This window comes from Pempheris klunzingeri, chromosome 19 (assembly GCF_042242105.1).
Source record: "Pempheris klunzingeri isolate RE-2024b chromosome 19, fPemKlu1.hap1, whole genome shotgun sequence".
In the NCBI taxonomy this organism is placed as follows: Eukaryota; Metazoa; Chordata; class Actinopteri; order Acropomatiformes; family Pempheridae; genus Pempheris; species Pempheris klunzingeri.
The window spans coordinates 15,766,997-15,786,179 of NC_092030.1; the positions used below are offsets into that span (position 1 = coordinate 15,766,997).

General features: G+C 41.3%; 2 protein-coding genes across 2 annotated transcripts; one reads left to right on the plus strand and one right to left on the minus strand.

The window, feature by feature from the left end:
- The first annotated feature begins 3,252 nt into the window (after window positions 1-3,252).
- slc45a2 (solute carrier family 45 member 2) lies at window positions 3,253-14,204 on the plus strand. Its single transcript, XM_070850909.1, has 7 exons — window positions 3,253-3,724; window positions 5,592-5,768; window positions 9,366-9,727; window positions 9,829-9,972; window positions 11,098-11,221; window positions 12,040-12,245; window positions 13,983-14,204. The coding sequence occupies exons 1-7, from the start codon at window positions 3,253-3,255 to the stop codon at window positions 14,202-14,204; spliced, it is 1,707 nt and encodes a 568-aa protein (XP_070707010.1).
- Window positions 14,205-17,688: 3,484 nt separating this feature from the next.
- rxfp3 (relaxin family peptide receptor 3) lies at window positions 17,689-19,086 on the minus strand. The gene has a single exon (XM_070850910.1). It carries the CDS (start codon window positions 18,916-18,918, stop codon window positions 17,689-17,691), a length of 1,230 nt encoding a protein of 409 aa, XP_070707011.1. The 5' UTR covers window positions 18,919-19,086.
- Between the last annotated feature and the right edge of the window lie 97 nt (window positions 19,087-19,183).

Genomic DNA, 19,183 nt, shown 5'->3' on the forward strand with positions numbered 1-19,183 from the left:
ATAAAGCAAAATTTGCATAGCTTGATGTTGCATCATGCAGCTTTACAGGCAGGCCTGAGGGGTAAAACCTCCTCTAATCTCTGGGCTCATCCATTGCTGGTAATTGCATATCACAAGCCTCTGTGCTGGAAGGCAGGAGCCCTCCCTCAGCTCTTTGTGTTGTTGCATAGACAGATTTGATGTGTGGAGAAGACATGTGCAGCACTGTTAACACAAAAGGAATTAATCGTTCCACAGTATTTTGAACTATACTGTTTGTTGTTCAAACAATTGGCCACTTAATTAAATGTGAGGATGCTTCTTTTCTCTCATTATCACTGTAAACTGAAATATCTTTAGGGTTAAGGTCAAAACCAATGTGAGTAAACACCCACTAATGAGCCTTTTCTGGAAAGCAGGGAGAGAGGCAGAGATGGAAGAACTACTTGCATTCTTTATATAAGTTAAGGTATTAATACCACACTTTAAAAATACTCCATTGCAAGTAATAGTCCAGAAGAAATAGAATTAGAAATATTACTTGAGTAAAATCATGGAAATGTGTGTTAAATATTAAAAGTCAAAGTACTCAGAAAACGTCCTCTGTACTGTGCAAAAGTTTTAGGAAGGTGTGACGAAATGCTGTAAAGTAAGACTGCTTTCAAAAATATATAATGTAATTGTTTATTTTTATCAATCTGCACAGTATTTTATTTCTGATCTCAAAGGGATCTTTTCCGATTTTGGAGGGAAGGAAGCTGAACGTGTCTTTCATCTGCTGCTCTAACTTTTCTTGGCCGACCACTATGATCCCTGGCGTTGCCCGTTTCTTTGTGCTTCTTCAAAAGAGCTTGAACAGCACATCTTGAAACCCCAGTCTGCTTTGAAATCTTTACCCAGGAGCAACCTTGCTGGTGCAGTATAACTACCTTGTGTCTTGTTGCTGTGCTCAGTCTTGCCATGGTGTATGACCAGTGACATGAAACTTTCACAACCTCACCTTGGCAGCAGAGTCTGGCTGTTAATCCCCCTACAGCTGTTTCTGTTCCAGTTAATGACTGCGATTCAACCTACACATGAAACTGAGGATCATTAGCACCTGTTTCGAATGACTGGTTAATCACACACCCGACTATGATCCTAGAAAACCCCTGACTTTGTGCTAGAAGAATTGATGCTGTTTTGAAGTCAAAGGGTGGTCACACCAAATATTGAAAGTATTCTTACTTTACAGCATTTCTTCACACAAATCTCAGTGGAAATACCTAAAAACAGTAGTGGAAGACATATTCAGAAGTAAAAGCACAACAGTAACAAAATTACTTTACTATTAGCATTAGCAAGTATCAAAGTAAAAGCATGGGTTCTACAGAAATATGTCCCTTGTGACTGATATATTATGTATGACATTATTGTAGCTGATAGACGTATTTTGGTGCAATTTTACAAAAATATTTGATAAAACTGTTATTGTACTTGATGGTTTACATCCTGTCAGACTTTTTAAGTTGGATCCCTGGAATGTGGCACAGCACCCCAGGCTGTCCTGTCATGCAGCACTTCCACTGATTTGTACTTCCAAAGATTAATTCTGAGGTGTTAATAAGAACGTACAGTAGGGGCAGAAAAAAGATAACTCAGCACAGTGGGACCCAGCCACTGCCAGAGAAATAGGTCATTAAACTGGAAAAAGAATGGGCTGAAGCATTTAAGGGTAACATAACAAAGATGTTTGCTAAAATTCAAGAGACAAAGAGTGTTGTGTGTCTCTTATTGCTCACACAATGTGTATCTGTTTGTGTGTTTGAGTCCCAATGATGTTCTTGTGATTATTCTTGGGGTTGGTTGGATGATTCTGAGAAAGACAGACACCTGACCTTAACCTGACCTTTCAATAAAGCAGTCTTTGATAACTGGAATGAAGTTCGCAGTATAGAGCTAATTGTAAATGTCTCCCTGAGTACTGATTTAAGGTCACAGCATTGTGTTATCTCTACTGCTTCACCTCAGCTTAAGAGCAGCTAGTTAGTCCTAGAGAGGAATACTCAATTTGAGCGGTATACAAAACACATATCCAGCAGGAGCAGGGAAAAATATATTATGGTACATGTTGTCTCACAGTTGGTTAAATAAATATGAAACCCAATATTTGCACCATCTCACTTGTCTGCTCCCAAAGGGCAAATAAAATTGCATTCTGTTCAGACTTTTAAGTGCAAATGTCCCTGCTTTTTTATTTTTTTTATTATTAAGTTATCATCAATACCTTTTAAACAAGACTAAGAGTCTGCAGTCATGCTTGCAGCTCCGTGAGGGTTTACTTTGGTGAGTGTGACCATGTTAACCATCTTAGTTTAGTGTGTTGGCATGCTAGTATTGGCTAATTACCACTTTACACAAACAACACAACTGCTGAGGCTGATTAGAGTGTCATTAGTTTTGGGCAAATTGATTAATTAAATTGTGGAAGAAACAGAAACTGCAAATGGCAAAGAAGAAGAGACCTCTCAGATTCATTACAGGAAGGCATTAATATATGAAACAACAACAAGCATCATTCTTGCTTTTAAATAACTTTGCAAATCCATTTTTCTAAAAAGTCATGAAGTAATTCATTTCCTATGTCAAGAAACTGACATGAAATAATAAAAATTCACTAAAACTTTTTCTTGCTTGTAGAAGTGTCAATAAATGAATTAAGTCTGGTGGCACTAGCCTCCCCACTGCAACTAGTAAATACTGTAAATGCTGTAGTACTGGCGACTACTAATAGTTAGAGACTGTGGAAACAATGGAATACACGATCCTCTTTACCTCACACATCACACACACACACTCACACGTATACAATTCCCCACACACAGTCCCATGAGTTGCTCCAGGCCTTTACTACTTTAAAGACCCAAGAAGGGGAAGAGAGCTTCAGTATTCACTTTACTACACCCGGTTCTTTCTCTCCTCCCCTCTCCTCTCTACTTCATTGAGTCCCACTCTGCTCTGCTCAGACCAGGAGGCAGACCTTCACATGTTAAGTAAAGCTGTTTGGATCTTGGACTCATTGCTCAGCTATGCAGTAGAGAGGAGGATTATCTCAAGCTGAGCACCACTGCACGGACCGGGCATTTAGCCATTTATCCATCCACCTTGTGGACTGAGAGAGAACGCTACCATACTGTCTGTCTTTGTCTCTTTTTACCTCAAACTCCTCTCCACTCCCTTCTCCCTCTCTCCTTCTCCCTCTCTCCTTCTCCCCCTCTTTCTCCCCTCTCAACCATGACACTTTTATCAGAGGATCAGTCTGTCAGGCCCCAACCCTGCCGGCTCCCGGAGCCTGGCAAACACATCAGCACTTCTTTGCACGGGTACTCAACAGACTACACTGGCTCTAAAGAGGACTACATGGATAGTGTGGACAGTGCTGTGTTTGGGGCCGTGGAGCCGCCTAGGCGCTCGCGTGGCCGCCTTATTCTCCATGGTATGGTCATGTTTGGAAGGGAATTCTGCTACGCCGTGGAGGCAGCATTTGTCACACCAGTGCTTCTCAGTGTGGGCCTGCCCCGCAGCCTGTACAGCTTGGTGTGGCTAATCAGCCCCATCCTCGGCTTCCTGCTCCAGCCCATCATCGGCTCGGCCAGCGACTACTGCCGCTCGTCGTGGGGCCGGCGGAGGCCTTACATCCTGGCCCTGGGCATCCTTATGCTGCTGGGAATCACCTTGTTCCTGAACGGAGATGCCGTCATCTCAGGTGAGGGATAGGAGGGACTTTGAGGAAAGAGAGGAAATGAAAGACAGACAGTGAGAGGGGGAGGTACAGATATACAGTGAGTTTTTGTTTTGGGGCCACTGGGCCTTTAATTCAGAGGACATAAGAGAGAATGCATAATCAGCTTTTCTATTTCAGAGAAAAATACTCTTGAAATCTGATCTAATTTTAATGTATGCTCATGCTTGGAGACGTGCAGAAGAATTACTGTAGCATATCTTGTAAAACTCAGTAAATGCAATGCAAACATACGGTTTGATCTTTATGTTTCTATCAGAATATGAACACCAGCTGTTCCAGTAGTTTTGTTGTCCCTTAAAGAACATCAGCTTTAACCTTCCATGTATGCTTCTGATGTTGGATTATTTTCACACTGATATAATGATTATAGCTTATATCATTCTGCCTTGGACCTTTCTCTTATCTCCTTTTACAGACTTAGTAAATTGCATCAGTATCTGCTCGCTGATGTTTGGACACAAGGTCCTGGGAAGCTCTTATTGCTCAGACTTTTAAGTTGTGACTTAAATGTGGGACTTGTAGGGTGTTCCTGAGCCAATGCCCACTGGCACACACAGATGATGAGGCATGACTGATCTCAACACACATTTAGTTCACAGTAGGAAAGAGCCAATAAAGTTTAAACACTCAAAACCTTTTCATGAGAATCTGCACGACTGCAGGCAGCATCAGGAGAAGATCTCTGCACAAAAAGATCTGTGCCCTTTAAAATTGCTTGTTAAAAAAAAGATAGCAAAGACCGTTTTCTTTGCAGATGAAGTGATTCACTGCTGAGAGTTACAATGCTGCTGTATTGTTCCCCACTAAAACAGCTTCACTGGATGGCTGTGGGGTTAAGTGCACATTGTTTCGCCTCTGCTTTTATACAGTTGGCCTTGGAGACTTTTAATCTGGGTGCATGAAATACATCATTCTCAATACCGACATCAACATCATGCCATTTGATTGAAGGATAATTAGAGCGATCACTGGAGAGAACACCGAGAGCTACAAAAACACCAGTCTGCTACACATCTCTGCACACTTTAGCAAATATCCATAAAAACAAACACAGTGATCTTGATCTTGCAACGTTTAAGTGAATGCTCGGTGATCTAGGTTAAGGGTCTATTTTATAAATCTACCATACAATTTGACATAAAGAAGATTTAGACTAGCTGTGCTTTGTAATCATCATACTGAGCATAAAATATTCCTTTCTTCTGATGAAAACTGGATAAGCTGATTACCTGTTCATGATTCTCAGGGTTGTAGTAAATGCCACAGGCATCGTGTTACAAAACATTTGCATTGTGGTATCCATAGGATGAACAGCTTCACGTTCGCTGCCCCAAGAATTGCCCTTTCTATTCTAAATGTAAATGTGTTTTTCTTTTTGTTTAATAGCAAGGGAAATGTCAGAACAGACTTGATGTAAAACCCAGCGCAGTGATAGAGAATGTATGAAATTTCTCTCCGCTACAATAAATCCATTTTAAAGTTTGTAGACTTTTATAATGTTATTGCCTCTCTAAAATGTCATTATGTTCAGATCACAGTTTGTGATATGCTTGTAGCATCTTTCATTCCTTATGAAGAGAACTTATCACACGACATGGCAAAATGATTTAACAGTTAGGTGTGAAATATAATTGTTACCTGCCAGACATAAGTGGTTTCTCATTGTCTTCAAGCTGCAAATCCCTTTCATTGTGCTGCTCCTCTGGGATTCTTATTCCTCTGACATGCATCATGCATCAAACTTGACACATGAAGTTCAGTGTCATACTATTGTTATTTATTGTTATCGCTTGCTGCAGTGCTGAGATGCTTTTGTTCTGTTTTGCAGCTCTGGTCAGTGACAGGTCATTAAGGAGTATATGGGCCATAGTGGTGGTGATGTTCGGAGTTGTGCTGTTTGACTTCGCTGCAGACTTCATCGATGGGCCCATTAAGGCCTACCTGTTTGATGTGTGCTCACATCAAGACAAGGAACGAGGCCTGCACTACCACGCTCTGCTCACAGGTTTGCCATACAGATCATACACACATGCACATAAGCACACACACACACACACACACATACTTCACTGACTCTGCGTTTGTGATTTTTCACGCTGATCATTATCATTAATCTTGCCTTTCTGGCTGTTCCCAGCATGCATCTTGATCTGCTTTGATTTGATCAGCATTAGTTATTTGTTTGTTGAGAGTTTCAGAAGTAATAGCTGCCTCATGGGTATTTTGTGGCGGAGCAATGCACAAAACAAATACTGTACTGATAATGTATGGCAGGGATTCTTATACTTAGACTGGATCTTCTTCTGGTGTGACCATGTGCATACTTGTGGGCGGAATAACACATACTGAGAAACTTGTGAACATTTCCATGAACTGTGCTGTTATCTGTGAGATGTCCTCCTGTTGAGAAGGACTGTGGATCAGGTCTGTCTTTTGATAAATGTGCATGAAAAGATGATTTCACGAGATTTTCTAGTTTTCTTGCCAAGAGCTAGGTGAGAGGCTTAGCTTAGCATAAAAACTGGGAACAAAGGGAAACATTTAGACTAACTCTTTCTAACATGTTTTGTGGCCTTGCTAAAATTTCAAAATGTGTGTGTCCAGCTCCGTTTCACCTTACGGCCATGGGCACATTGCTGAGTGGATGAATGGCTTCTCAACTTGTACTATCAAATACAGCAGGTGTCCCTAAAGTTATGAAAACTATGAAAACAAATGTGGCATTCCTAGCTGAAATAATGGATGCAGGAATAATGGATAGAGTTGTAGATTTCCATTCACTAAACTGCAATTTCCTGATGTCTTCTAAGAGGAGAATCAAGAGTGCTAAATGTAAACAAGGCATTTGTAATATCCTGGATAATTGCACATATTGTTCTTGTTTTTTGCATGGTGGCTACTTATGGACACATTCAGAGTCCATTTTTGTTCTCCATTTTAGTAGATTTGTACTATTTTGCCTGGAAATCCTATACTTTATTCAAAGTGAGTAAGTGCTTTCCATGTGGTAAATTAACCACAGCCACTTTAAGACTCTTATGTTATGTGATAGAGGGGACTGGAGAAATTTTCAGATTTATACTGACCTATAAACAGTTACTACTAAGGTTAGAGCTACATAACTGAAGATTAACCTTATAGGAGCTCACATGACAGATCTGTCATATTTAGGTTTTACTTCAAATCTTTCAAACCCTCTCTGCAAGCCACCATAACCTTGCAAAATATGTTTCCAATGAGTCAATAAAGAAATGTCTAAGAATATACAGTACCAAGCTAATATTCTTAATATTTTTTCATACACTGCTTTGGGGCAAGATGATGTTTGCAGTGTGAGCGTCAGTGGTGAGCTCAGCTGTCAGCAGGCACCGGGTGGTGTGAGCATGCAAGTCAGGCAGTAATCCAGCCCTGAGCTAGTCATGTGCTGCAGTCATGGGTCTGGGCTGAGGTAGACCGAGGCCAGCCACATGACTCTTTAGACGCCCCTGCCACCACCGGTATGTGAAGAAAGAGCAAGGACTGTTGTGTTTCTACGCGATTCATGCAACTTTTGCGTAGGATTTTTTTTATCATAAACCTGGGGTGACAGCCAATCGTGAAATGCTATACTGCTTCATGCAGTACATAATGAGATGAAATAACGTTTCTCCAAGACCACGGTGCTACATAAAGCAACACAAAGCCATGTGAGACTATACAGCACGTGTGCAAAAATTTACAAACAGCACAGGACTGTGCCAAGAGTCACTACTATACTGCAAGATGGTTGTGTGTGTAAAGGTAATGTGAATGTAAACACAGGCTGCTGTAAGAGTTGGGAATGCTGTTTAAAGGTAGCTATTTTTGCAATCCTGTAGTTTGAATTCGGTATAAGCGATCATCTCCTGTCCCACATTCAAGTTGCTGTTTCAGGCTGCAGCCAACAGTATCATTACACGTGACACATGTTGCGTTACCTCCACGGCGTCAGCCTTAGTGATCACCGCTCAAGGGAGGGAGCCTGTGATCTGAGACTTTTGTCTGCGATCTTTAAAGAAGTTTAAAAGAGACAGAGGTCCCAAATGTTGACAATATCTTATCATCATCCCACTAATCAGAGCAAGTGCTGGAGGTCTAATCAGCTGTGCTTAACTGTTTCTGGGCAGAACAGTCGAGGTGCCACACAAACGAGACATGATGGCAAGAACTCCAAAGTGTGGATTAAAAAACAAATAAAAGATAAAATCCTAAAAGGGAGTAAATGTATTGATGTGAGTAAAATTAAAAATTTAAATAAATGGAAATACATAAAATAAATAGAGAAGCAGAGCAAATGACTGAGATATCACAGTTTAAATAGTTGGTCAAATGTTTCAGAGGTAAAATAACATGAGTGAATGAAACAGTTTAAGGGATGTCTTTGTGTTTTGAGGCTGAAAATTCAAAATCCATCCATTCCCACATAAGGCACACTAGCGAGCCTGTGCTGCACACTAATAACCAAGACAAATTAAACATCCAGTGTGCTTCCCTGCTGTTAAGAATTCCATCAATGCTGCCGCCTCTCTCTGGCAGAGTCAGCGTTTTACTGCTCAGGTACCTGAATGATGAGATGTCATGTCACTTAAATATTTTGCTATTGGATAACCTTATGGAGTTCTTGTGTTCACTTACTCACTGTTTTAAAGAGCGTTGTGTTTTACCAAGACAGGTTAACCCAGAAGGACATTTGATCCTAAAGATTCCATAAGTAGGAGGAACAAGCGAGGACAAGGACAAGGACAAGGACTGTGTCCTCTTTTTCACTGTTGTTACATTAGCATGCACAAAGCTACCTCTAGGATTTCTAGTATTGGTTCTTCTTTCAAATCCATGAACATTGCTGAGTCTGATGGGGGCATAAATTGTACTTCCTCCACAAAATCACATGGATTACCATTTTCTAAAAACCTTTGTTTCATATCTACCTTTAAAAGTAGTGTAACAAATTCATGCAAGTCTTTTTCTCTTTTCTTTCTTTTGTTACTTTTTGTGGTGTGGGGTGATGGGTACTAGCAGGACACTAATGTGTAAAGCGGGGCAGATTCAGTGAGTGCCCATATTGTGGCACATGTATGACAGCATAGCAAAACAAGTGAGTTCTTTTAGTTTGAAATCCTCATTAGAGAATAGGTCAGCGTCTCCGTTTTTCTTGGAGCTTTTATGCCTCAGCCTTTTGATATCTGCTAGCCTGATTGGGTCATGTCCACTGCCTTGGTATTGAGTTTGATTCATACAGTCTGCAGTATTTAACTGTCTCTTGCTGTACTGATGATTACATAGATTCTTATTTGCCAGCATATAATGCTAATGGAGGTGGCTGAAAACAGAACTCTAAAAACCCACTGCGCAAACAGTTGGAGGCTAGCTGGTGAACATAATGGAGCATTTAGCTGCTAAAGAGCTACATATTTCCCTCAGGAATATACAGGTATTCACATAGCAACTCTCTTAAAGGGTCACGTATATTTTACATTATTAAGTATATGCAAGGCGAGCAGAATATGAGGATGTGCATTACTCACTAAAACTCTAAAACAACCACCTACATAGTCTTTTAATCTCTGCTGATGTGTATTTCCAGGTCTGGGCGGAGCGTGCGGTTACCTGGTGGGAGCGATGGATTGGGGTCATTCAGTGATTGGCCAGCTGCTGGGCTCTGAGTACCAAGTCATCTACTTCTTCTCAGCATTGACCTGGGGCATCTTCCTCACCATGCACCTCTTTAGTATTCCAGAGCAACCTCTGGGCAAGGACCTATCTGACCCCTCACCTCCCAGTGCCCTCCGCCTGCTGGGCTCCCACAGTAATGGTTACGGTGCACTAACCAAAGAGCCCGTCACTCCTGTAGTCCCTGCATCGATCCCAGACCTCAGACCAAGGTCATTCTCTGCTCTGGGGGAGGCCAACTCAGTGACCTCTAGTGCCAAGCAGCCAAACAAGGAGGTTTGTAATGCGTAACCCCCAATCTGTCTATCTGTCTTTTTATTTTTAATTTATCTTAAAACCCTCTCACTGACGTCTGTGATGTTTGTATGTATCTGCAGGCACAGAAGAGGATGACATTCAGGTTGCTGATGAAAGCTATCATCAACATGCCTCCCCACTACCGCTGCCTGTGTGTCAGTCACCTGCTGGGTTGGGCAGCTTTCCTCTGCAATATGCTCTTCTTCACCGATTTTATGGGACAGGTAGCCTATTGATTTGTATGCCTGAATGTGGATACCATAGACATGAGTTTGCTTTTAAAGCATTTAAAAACTGACCAATCAGTGCTATAGCCTGAAAACCCTAATCTATTTGAACATAGAAATGTCTTGATTTCACATTGAATATCCTCATCACTGCTCTCTACCATTTTAGTGCTGTATAGAACTCATAATCTCTGTTTATTTTCCAGTTAATGTGGCAGATGTGAACTGAATTGCGGTCATTACAGCCATTGAATTCTTCCCCTCCACTTTCACTTTCATATACATTTCTTACAGTTCATTTTTGAGTCTTTTTTTTTTTTAAACAGAAATGCCAATTATTTTCCCGTTCTGGCTCCTCAAATGTGAGGATTTGCTGCTGTTCTCTATTTTATATGATTGTCAATTGGGTTTTGGACTGTTAGTCACATAACTCAAGACATTTCAAAATGTCATCTTGAGTTCTGAGACACTGCGATATTCTTCTTTCATGGCATTTTCTCCGCACACAATAGAGAGGCAACTGTGAGATGAAGAATTTTAGCATTTTCAAGCATTTCATAGACAACTGAACCCCAAAACTTATCTGTTAAGGTCATTGGAGCCCAATTAATTTAGTCATAACCTGGTGTTAAATATGGGATAAAGCAAATGCACAAAGGTTCTATATAACATTATTATCATGCTGCAATATGTTTTTGCTTTTACACTCCATTCATCCATATTTGTGTGGGGGCAGACCGAGGACGATGGAAGGGGAGCTGTTTGTTGTTTGTAATCCTCTATTGACATGTGTAATATAATGTGCATGCTGATCAAAGGGGGCACTTCACACCATGACAGAAGACTCACTGCTACAGTTAATTAAGACCCAATGCACAAAAATGTAATCTAATACTGAGGGCTTTGTTGTATGAGGAATAACAATTGTATGGTCGGTGGATCCCTGCTGACTTACAGGAAATTTTGCTTCTTTTTTTTCAGGGGAGAAAACAAAAGCGTGTATTAAAAAGGGAGGCCACCGTTTTTCAGTGTGCTTGGATCTCCTCTGCTTTTATGATGCTTTGACTTTATTCCCTCATCCCTGTAAATGGTGCTAGTTTCTCTCTTTTTGCTTTTCTGCAGATTGTATACAAAGGGAATCCTTATGCAGACCATAACTCCACAGCCTATGCCACATACGAGAGAGGGGTAGAAGTGGGCTGCTGGGGATTGTGTATCAATGCTGTGTCCTCTGCTCTCTACTCCTGTAAGTATCAGATTGAGTAAGAGGGGCAAAGAGAGGGTCTTATTATTTTTTCTACAGTGCTTATAGGATCCATTAATATCACCATGTCCTGCAATGATATTGTTAGCTCTTCTGTGAATGACAGTTTGACGGCTTGCAGTGAGCAATTACCATTTCCTTGTCTTTTGCAATAGGATTACAGGCTATAGTGTGCTGCAACCATTCATTAGATGGCTCTGCACAAATAATGCACAAGTGTTTTCACTGAAGCACACTGAGCTGTGTTACCCTGTGCATTTAAATCCAACAAAGGGTCTATTGTAGCAGTACCTAAACAGTGTATTTACACACCCAACTAACCACTCACAGACACCCTCAAACACCAATTTTAGGTTCAGTGTCTTGCCTAAGAAGACTTCATCGTGTGGTCTAGAGGAAGTGGGGATCAGACCGCTGACCTGAGTAGTAGATGAACTGCTCTACCTCTGTGTCACAGAGACATAATTTGCCTTCAAAACAATTGTCAGCCTCCGAGTTTGAAATTGGTTCTATTTATGGTCTGGAGTCTTTTTTTTTTCTGACATCACTGCTTTGAAACAGAGGATAGCGTATCCAATCAAATGTCCAGTCAACTGTAGTGACTCTATTGAATGCTATGGAGGGTTTTAAAATGTTTGTGATAACATCTTTCACAGGTACAGTACCATAACAGACAAAACAGTCGTCAAATAATCCAGTGTCTACCCTGAATCAACACTCTTCCTGGTTGTTTTTGTGATTCTCTTGTAGAATTGATCTCCTTTGTAGCTAAGCATGTTGTGTGTGCTGTGTGTTTTCAGATGTTCAGCGTTTCCTTCTCCCATACATCGGCCTGAAGGGATTATACTTCATGGGCTACTTTGTGTTCGGCATTGGCACCAGCTTGATTGGCCTCTTCCCCAATATCATCGCCACACTCATCCTCTGCAGCGTGTTCGGCGTCATGTCCAGCACGCTCTATACCATACCGTTCAACCTGATTGCAGAGTATCAGCGTGAAGAAGAGGTACAGTGCTGGCAGTGGGAATGTTTTTCAGGGTTGAGACGGACATGATCAGAAGGAAAAAAAACATTCCATTCAGCCAAAGTTTAAAAAAAAGAGCTGGGATATGTGCATCAGTCATCTTATTACCGACAGGTGCACTAAGTGGCTGCCTGTAGTCAGAGACGTCCTCAGATCCGCTCACTGAAAGATTATACAACTAAATTAGATACTAACATACTTTGTAATTTGTAAGCAAAAATCCAAATATTTGCTTGTTCTCAAATGTGAGCACTTGAGCCTTGTCTTTGTCATATATTATATTAACCTAAATATTTTTGGGTTTAGGTTTTTCACCGTTTTACAGATAAATGGCTGAACTGATTAATGGACAAAATAATTTGCAGAAATTTTGTTCAATTTTGATGGTGAAAACTCAAAGAAAGGAACATCGAAAGAACCTGATGTGCTTCCTTCTTGTACTTTTAGAGTTGAGATGCGTGAATCTGAATAGAATGAATTAAAGGTTCAACTCAAAGGGTACTCCAGCTATTTAGTGTTTTAATTCCAAAATCCTGAGGATTCAGAAGACACATTAAAAAAAAAAGGAAAGGTTAAAGCCAAGGTAGAGGAGAAAAGAGCTACTTTTAGTCATTAGTATGAGTTAAGCCACTAAATCCCTGGCTCCTACAACTGAAATAATGAAAGTGGATACTGTCTGTCACTAGACCCTCCCGATCTGGTAAAATCCACATTTCCAATTCGTGGCATGTTTACTATTATAGATTTGAAGTCTGAAGTCAAAGCTGAGATAACCCTGGGAAGCTCCCTCGAAAGCCACAACATACATTATCCCACTGTCTTCATATTATTAGCAGTACTTGTTGTGAGAAATTAAATTGACTGTATTACACTACGACAATCTACTTAGTATCAGTTCTGTTTTCCAGGATTCCTGTGCGCTTGTATTAAAAATAAACAATAAAACAATTAAACTGTATCTAAGAAGAGTAACAGTCAGTACACCTACAGATTTCAGTCTACATATGGAAGCCTGTAGACTGCTTTTGTTCCCTCCCTTGTAGCCTCGTGTCCAGGAGATCCCACCTGTAAAATCAGTTTTGTTGTCCATATTTAAAACTTACTAGCATTTAGGAAACTGTGTGTGAATGTCAGGGAAGTGAACAAAGCTGGGAGAAAATAATATGTTTATGAATTCTAGATGAACTTTTGTTTTTGCTGTCCCGTGGTCAGTGTGGCAACATTTTGAACAACATTATTCTCATTTAGGACAAAGGACAGCTGGGTATAATATTGATGCAAAGTGAATCACCCAAACAAGTTCATAAATACATGTATAAAAGGCGTGTCAGAAGCTAACAATACTATTTACACCCAGGTGTATGTTGGTGTTTGTGTTAAGTGTTTTTTTACATTTGTATTTGACTAAAATATTATACTATTATTTTACACCAGACAAATATATAAGTAAATAATAGAATGCAACATCTTCTCGTAGGTGATTTCAAAAGTCAATTGTGGATAGAAAAAACACTTTGACCTGGCATGTTCAATCAATACCTTAAAAAAACCCTACACTTGAAGTGGTCTCTTCATATTTCCCAGTGCTGAATCTGTTTACCCAGCTGTTGGTTGATGTGGACATTTCTGATGATACAGAAACTGATGACGTCAAACATTATTCCCCTTTTTTCCCCCCTTCCTCCGTTCTTCCTCTCTAAACTCCCTCACGCTGCCCAGGAACAACTGAAGTTGAGAGGAAGCAATGAAATTCAGCGAGGCACCGGGGTGGACTGTGCCGCGCTCACCTGCATGGTCCAGCTGGCTCAAATTATTGTGGGCGCCGGGCTCGGCGCTCTGGTCAACATGGCAGGAAGTGTAATCGTGGTGGTCCTCTCAGCCTCGACCATGTCCCTGTTTGGCTGCATCTTCATCGCCCTCTTCATCAGATATGTTGAATGATTCTGCTAATGCAAAAGTATTTTTATTGTATTGTTTTAATAAATGAAGATTCTTTATTATATCCTTAAAATGCTTTTGATCAACATTCCTGACTCTTTGGAGGGATTTTCATTTTAGGGTGCAACAGAAATTGGTGTCTTTTTCAAATATTTGATATTAAAGGAAAAATGTGTGTCTTGCTGAGTTAGATGAGAAGAATTGTACCACTCTCATTTCTAGTGGTGAAAGAATTATTTAGATCCTTTACTTAAGTAAAAGTACCAACACATTAATGTAAAAGTCCCTTATCAAAAGTCCAACTTTTACAAAAGTATAGAGGTATTATCAGCAAACTTTACTTAAAGTATCAAAAGCTTAAGATTTTGCACATGGCATTGTTAAAGCAGCAGTTGGTGAATTTTACAAAAACATATTTGCTGAAACTGTCACGTTATCCTGGCAGTAGTACATGAGACAGCCAACGGGTGAAAAATGTAGCTTCCTCTTTCTACTCCTAATGCTCCTAATGTCATCTGCATGAATCCAACTTGCCTGAATGGACACAGGCTGAATGGACACACATGGCTGCCTCCTCCTCTTTGCTCTGCTTCATTAAAAAGCTGTTTATACTTACACTATAATACACTTGGGACACATATATAACATCTAGAAATATGACACTGGCTTTTTAGACATGTTACGCTGTGGTATTGCTACTTTTACAGAAGAAATAGTTTTTCTTCTAACACTGAAAATGAGAAATATTTGCACAGTCATATGCAAAATAACATAAAAAGATAATATCTGTTGGGTGTAGATTATCTTTAATTCATTCCATGGGCGAGTGGGGACCACATCAGAAACAAATTATCATTCAAAGCAGAATCATTTATATGTCTCAAAATGTGTCCAGCGGTGATCTTTAGAAAGTACGCTAGCTGGAATAACCAACATGTAGTAGCCAATGGGGCTCAATATAATTTGTCAGCCATTTCACTTTTTCTTGACTGGATCACTGTGAAAAGCATCAGTTTCCCTTCTTTGCTCCTAGTTATATCTCTGTATCTGCCTCCAGGATTTGTAAGGAAAGACAGCAGTTGGTGTCTCACTCTTCAAAGCTTGTTTTCGCTCTTGTCTCTGTTATTACTGAAATCTACGGACAGCAGTTGCTTATGTCTAAAGCATCCATAAATATTTCTACCCACATTTCACAGGATGGGGCAATGGGGCACTTTCCCTTTCAAACAGGCCTTTTACTGAATATCTAATTATCTTCAAAAATCGGTTTATTACACATCAAAGGGGCTTCTCCAGTGTCCTGGGAGATCAATGGAGATATTGGCTCAGCTCTAGAGGAATGCACACTACTACATTTGAATTTCTTGGTTATGATTCAAGCTATCTTTTCACCCCAAGAGGGATTTTACTAACAGATGAAATTCTCTCTGAGGGTGTTAAACTGATGTGTGTGTGTGTGTGTGTGTGTGTGTGCGCGCGCGCACAGTCGTTGCCATTTATTCTTTAATTGGATTAGCCTGTCGGGGTGTGCATAAAATTGGTCCTGTTGCTTTTAGCTCCTTAATTAATTAAAAAGATGTGCAAGATGTGGTATTCATTTTTGGATGCTGATTGTTACTGTGGGTTTGTCAGATATGCATCTATGGTTTCTGTTTCCCACTGTCATTGTACACACACAGGCAAAAAAACAAAACAAAAAAAACATACACACACATACACACACACACATGCACACTTAAGAAAGAGCTGCAGGGATATCAACTCAGTAAGTTTCATTCAATCCTTTTAAAAAATGATAAGACAGCACTGACTTCTCACTTTAATTAAATCCTGCACTTTCTGTTAGACCCAGAAGATAAACTTTTTCTCAGTGCAGTCGACCCGTTCAAAAAATCCTCTGCTCATCCAGGATTCCAGTTTCAGCTGAAACCAGTGCAACAACAGTATAACTGAGTGTGGGCGGTCAACTCAAACTGGCAGTGTCAGATTGTACTGTAAAGGGGTGATATTGTGATTCTTCACAATATCACCCCATGAAGGCACTGATGACTTGTTTGCATGTGGTCCTGAATTAAACATAGGTGAGAAGAATTCACATACCAACCCACCCCTCTGACATCCTGCACACTACAACATTTCCTGTGGAGTCGGAGGCATGTCTGTAGAAGTCAAAAACACTCACACTAAATTTTACTCTGTTAAATCCATGTTGATGATGGGTTTATATGTGTGGAATTCTTGATGGGTTGATTCATGCAGACATTAGCAAGGAAGGGATTTTAATATCGTGACCGTTTAAATTGACTTAAATTGCACTCACTGAATATTTGACGTTGCTCTCAACTTGACATTTAAAGACGTGCATTTGGAGTTTTTCCTGCTTCAGTGGCAAATAGCATTAAAAAATTAAGGATTAAGGATTTTCAGATTAAGGTTGGCTTGATGGGAAATTTTCCTGACATTTTAATTCCAGGTTATTAGTGTAAGCAAATAAAACATGATTGGGTTGTTTAAGTTGGTTTAAACCCCGCAATAACTCCGCTTTATTTATAAATGCTGTCCATCTGTTTTCTTTATGTCCTGGTGGCAACAGGTTAAGCAAGACACTTCAGATGTCTTTCTCCTGAGCAACGCTTTCCAGCTCTTCCATTTTGACTGCTTGTATCCCTGATCTTGTTCTTTCGGTCACTGATCGAAGCTCATTACTGTAGATGAGTACTGAGAGTGTACATCAAGTGCTCTCGTTCCATTTTACCCCAGCTCATGAACAAGACTCAGAGCTACTTCAACTCCCTAGCTTGGGGCAGCAACCCAAAAGGGGCAATCCACCGTTTTCCGACAGGGTTGATTGGTTCGAACCGCGTTGGTTGGGCAACAAACACATAACTTGGAGCCTGGCAAGGCGGAACTTTTGCATGATAGTGATCTCACAGATCCAGCTGACTCTTAATAGTCATCATTGCAACATTTTCTCCCCAATGCAAATTATGATACCTCCGCTCAGGTTATCCGCCAGTAGCCAATTCAAAATCTGTACCTCACTGTGTGGAGCTCAATGGAATCACTTTTATCCAATATGCCAAGGCCAGAGATTATAGTGGCTTTAAAAAATATGCTGGTTGGTATTTGGAATCCTCTCTGAGACCCCCTGTTTTTTGACACACTCTTCCTGAATAAAGAGTAGAACCAGCAAGTGTCTCACATACTGTAGATGCACTTTACTTGGACATTAAACGCTGTTCTTCACATTTTAGGACAGACTTGGTACATTCAAAATACATATGTCTTCATTCTTTATGCACAAAAGTCCGTGGCTCTTTTATTATAAAGGTCAGTACAAAATCACAGAAGCATGTGAAGTGGTCTGCGGACAAACATGAGCTGGTCACTGAACACTTGGACCCAGACTACAGCCTTCCTCACATTAATGTAAATGTCCATCAGTAACAGTCAAAGAAGATTTTAAAAAGAACATGCTCATGCGGCACTAGGTGCTGTTCTGCGGCAGATCTCGCCTGTCATTGTACACTACAGCCCCCGGGGGATAAAACACCACAGCGGGCTCCTCTGGCGCACTAACTCGTACCGGGATGTGCCCTTGCTCGTTCATCTCCTGCTTTGTGGTGGCTGTGATCGGCCGCACTGTCGGCGAAGTCATCCGCCAGAAGAGTTTTTTCAGCGCTTTCCTGAACTCCCGCCTCATCAGGCAGTACAAGATGGGGTTCAGGCAGCTGTTGGAGTGCGCCAGGCACACGGACACGGGGAAAACGTACACCTGCGTGGTGTAGTACTCATACGTGAAATGAACCACGTTGAGTTTGATGAGGATGCCCCAGGCTGTGAGCGCCTGGTTGGGCAGCCAGCAGAGGAAAAAGGACAAGACCACGATGGTGACAGACTTGGTGACTTTGGCGCGTCGTTTGGCGCTGGACGTGTTGATGTTTTTGGAGGTGATGAAGCGCAAAAGGAGCAGATAGCAGGCGGAGATGATGCCCAGCGGCACCACGAAGCCCAGCAGCACTTTCTGAGAGTGATAAAGTCCCAGCCAGAACTGCGTGGTTCCGTTGGATTCCGGGAATTTGACAAGACACAAGTCCTCATTGGAAACTGTCACGGTTGTGGAGAAAACTGCGTGCGGCAGGGCGGCGGAGACAGCGGCAAACCAGATGAAAATGGTGATGCACCGCGCGGAGCAGCAGTGCGGGCGCCGCCGCCTGCCTTTGAGCGCAGAGGCGAGCGACCAGTAACGCGCCACGCTCATGGCAGTGAGGAAAAAAACGCTGGCATACATGTTCATAGCTGTCACATAGGAAACTATCTTGCACATTGCTTTGCCAAAAAGCCACGTGAAGTCCAGCGCGTTTTCCACCGCCCAGAACGGCAGAGTCAGGACGAACTGGAAGTCAGTCACTGCCAAACTAGTTACGAAAAGGTTGATGGAGGATTTCTTCCACACATGCTTTGACTTCATCAGGTACAGGACCAACAAGTTCCCAACCAGACCCAGCGCGCAAACCAGCGAGTAAATGACAGAGATGATAATCCTCACAACTGCGGCGCCGTCTCCCACTAAATCTGTCTTGTCAGAGTCTGACAGGTGGAAGTAGTCAGCGTTGGAGCGGTTGGTCATGTTGAAAATGCAGCTAAAGTTGGCGTTTGCAGCATAGATGATCCCCGCTGAGCCTTCGTAATTAGAGTCTGCAAATTCTCCAGACATTTTAACTTTAATCCCCGAGGACGTTTTCTGAAGTCATGCCTATATTGATGTAAATCTTTCGCCTCTTGGAGTAAAATCCTTGGATTTTAGGTTCGTGCGCCAGCCTCCATGTTTATACATAACACACAAATATACACTGAGAAGCGGTCTAGATTTCCTGTGAATAGATATAAACACAAAATGACTGATATGTTGCTGTCGATCCCTGATGGAGCTCCTCATCAGTTTGCCGTGGTCCTCAGAGATTTTCTCCGTGCGTCTCAGC

What these genes read in the sequence shown, in the direction of transcription:
- slc45a2 (XM_070850909.1), top strand. Translation starts at nt 3,253, where the DNA reads ATGACACTTTTATCAGAGGATCAGTCTGTCAGGCCCCAACCCTGCCGG. An exon ending in CTACCACGCTCTGCTCACAG is followed by an intron (nt 5,769 to 9,365) that starts GTTTGCCATACA and finishes GTGTATTTCCAG; the next exon opens with GTCTGGGCGGAGCGTGCGGT. An exon ending in CCAAGCAGCCAAACAAGGAG is followed by an intron (nt 9,728 to 9,828) that starts GTTTGTAATGCG and finishes ATGTATCTGCAG; the next exon opens with GCACAGAAGAGGATGACATT.
- rxfp3 (XM_070850910.1), bottom strand. Translation starts at nt 18,918, where the DNA reads ATGTCTGGAGAATTTGCAGACTCTAATTACGAAGGCTCAGCGGGGATC.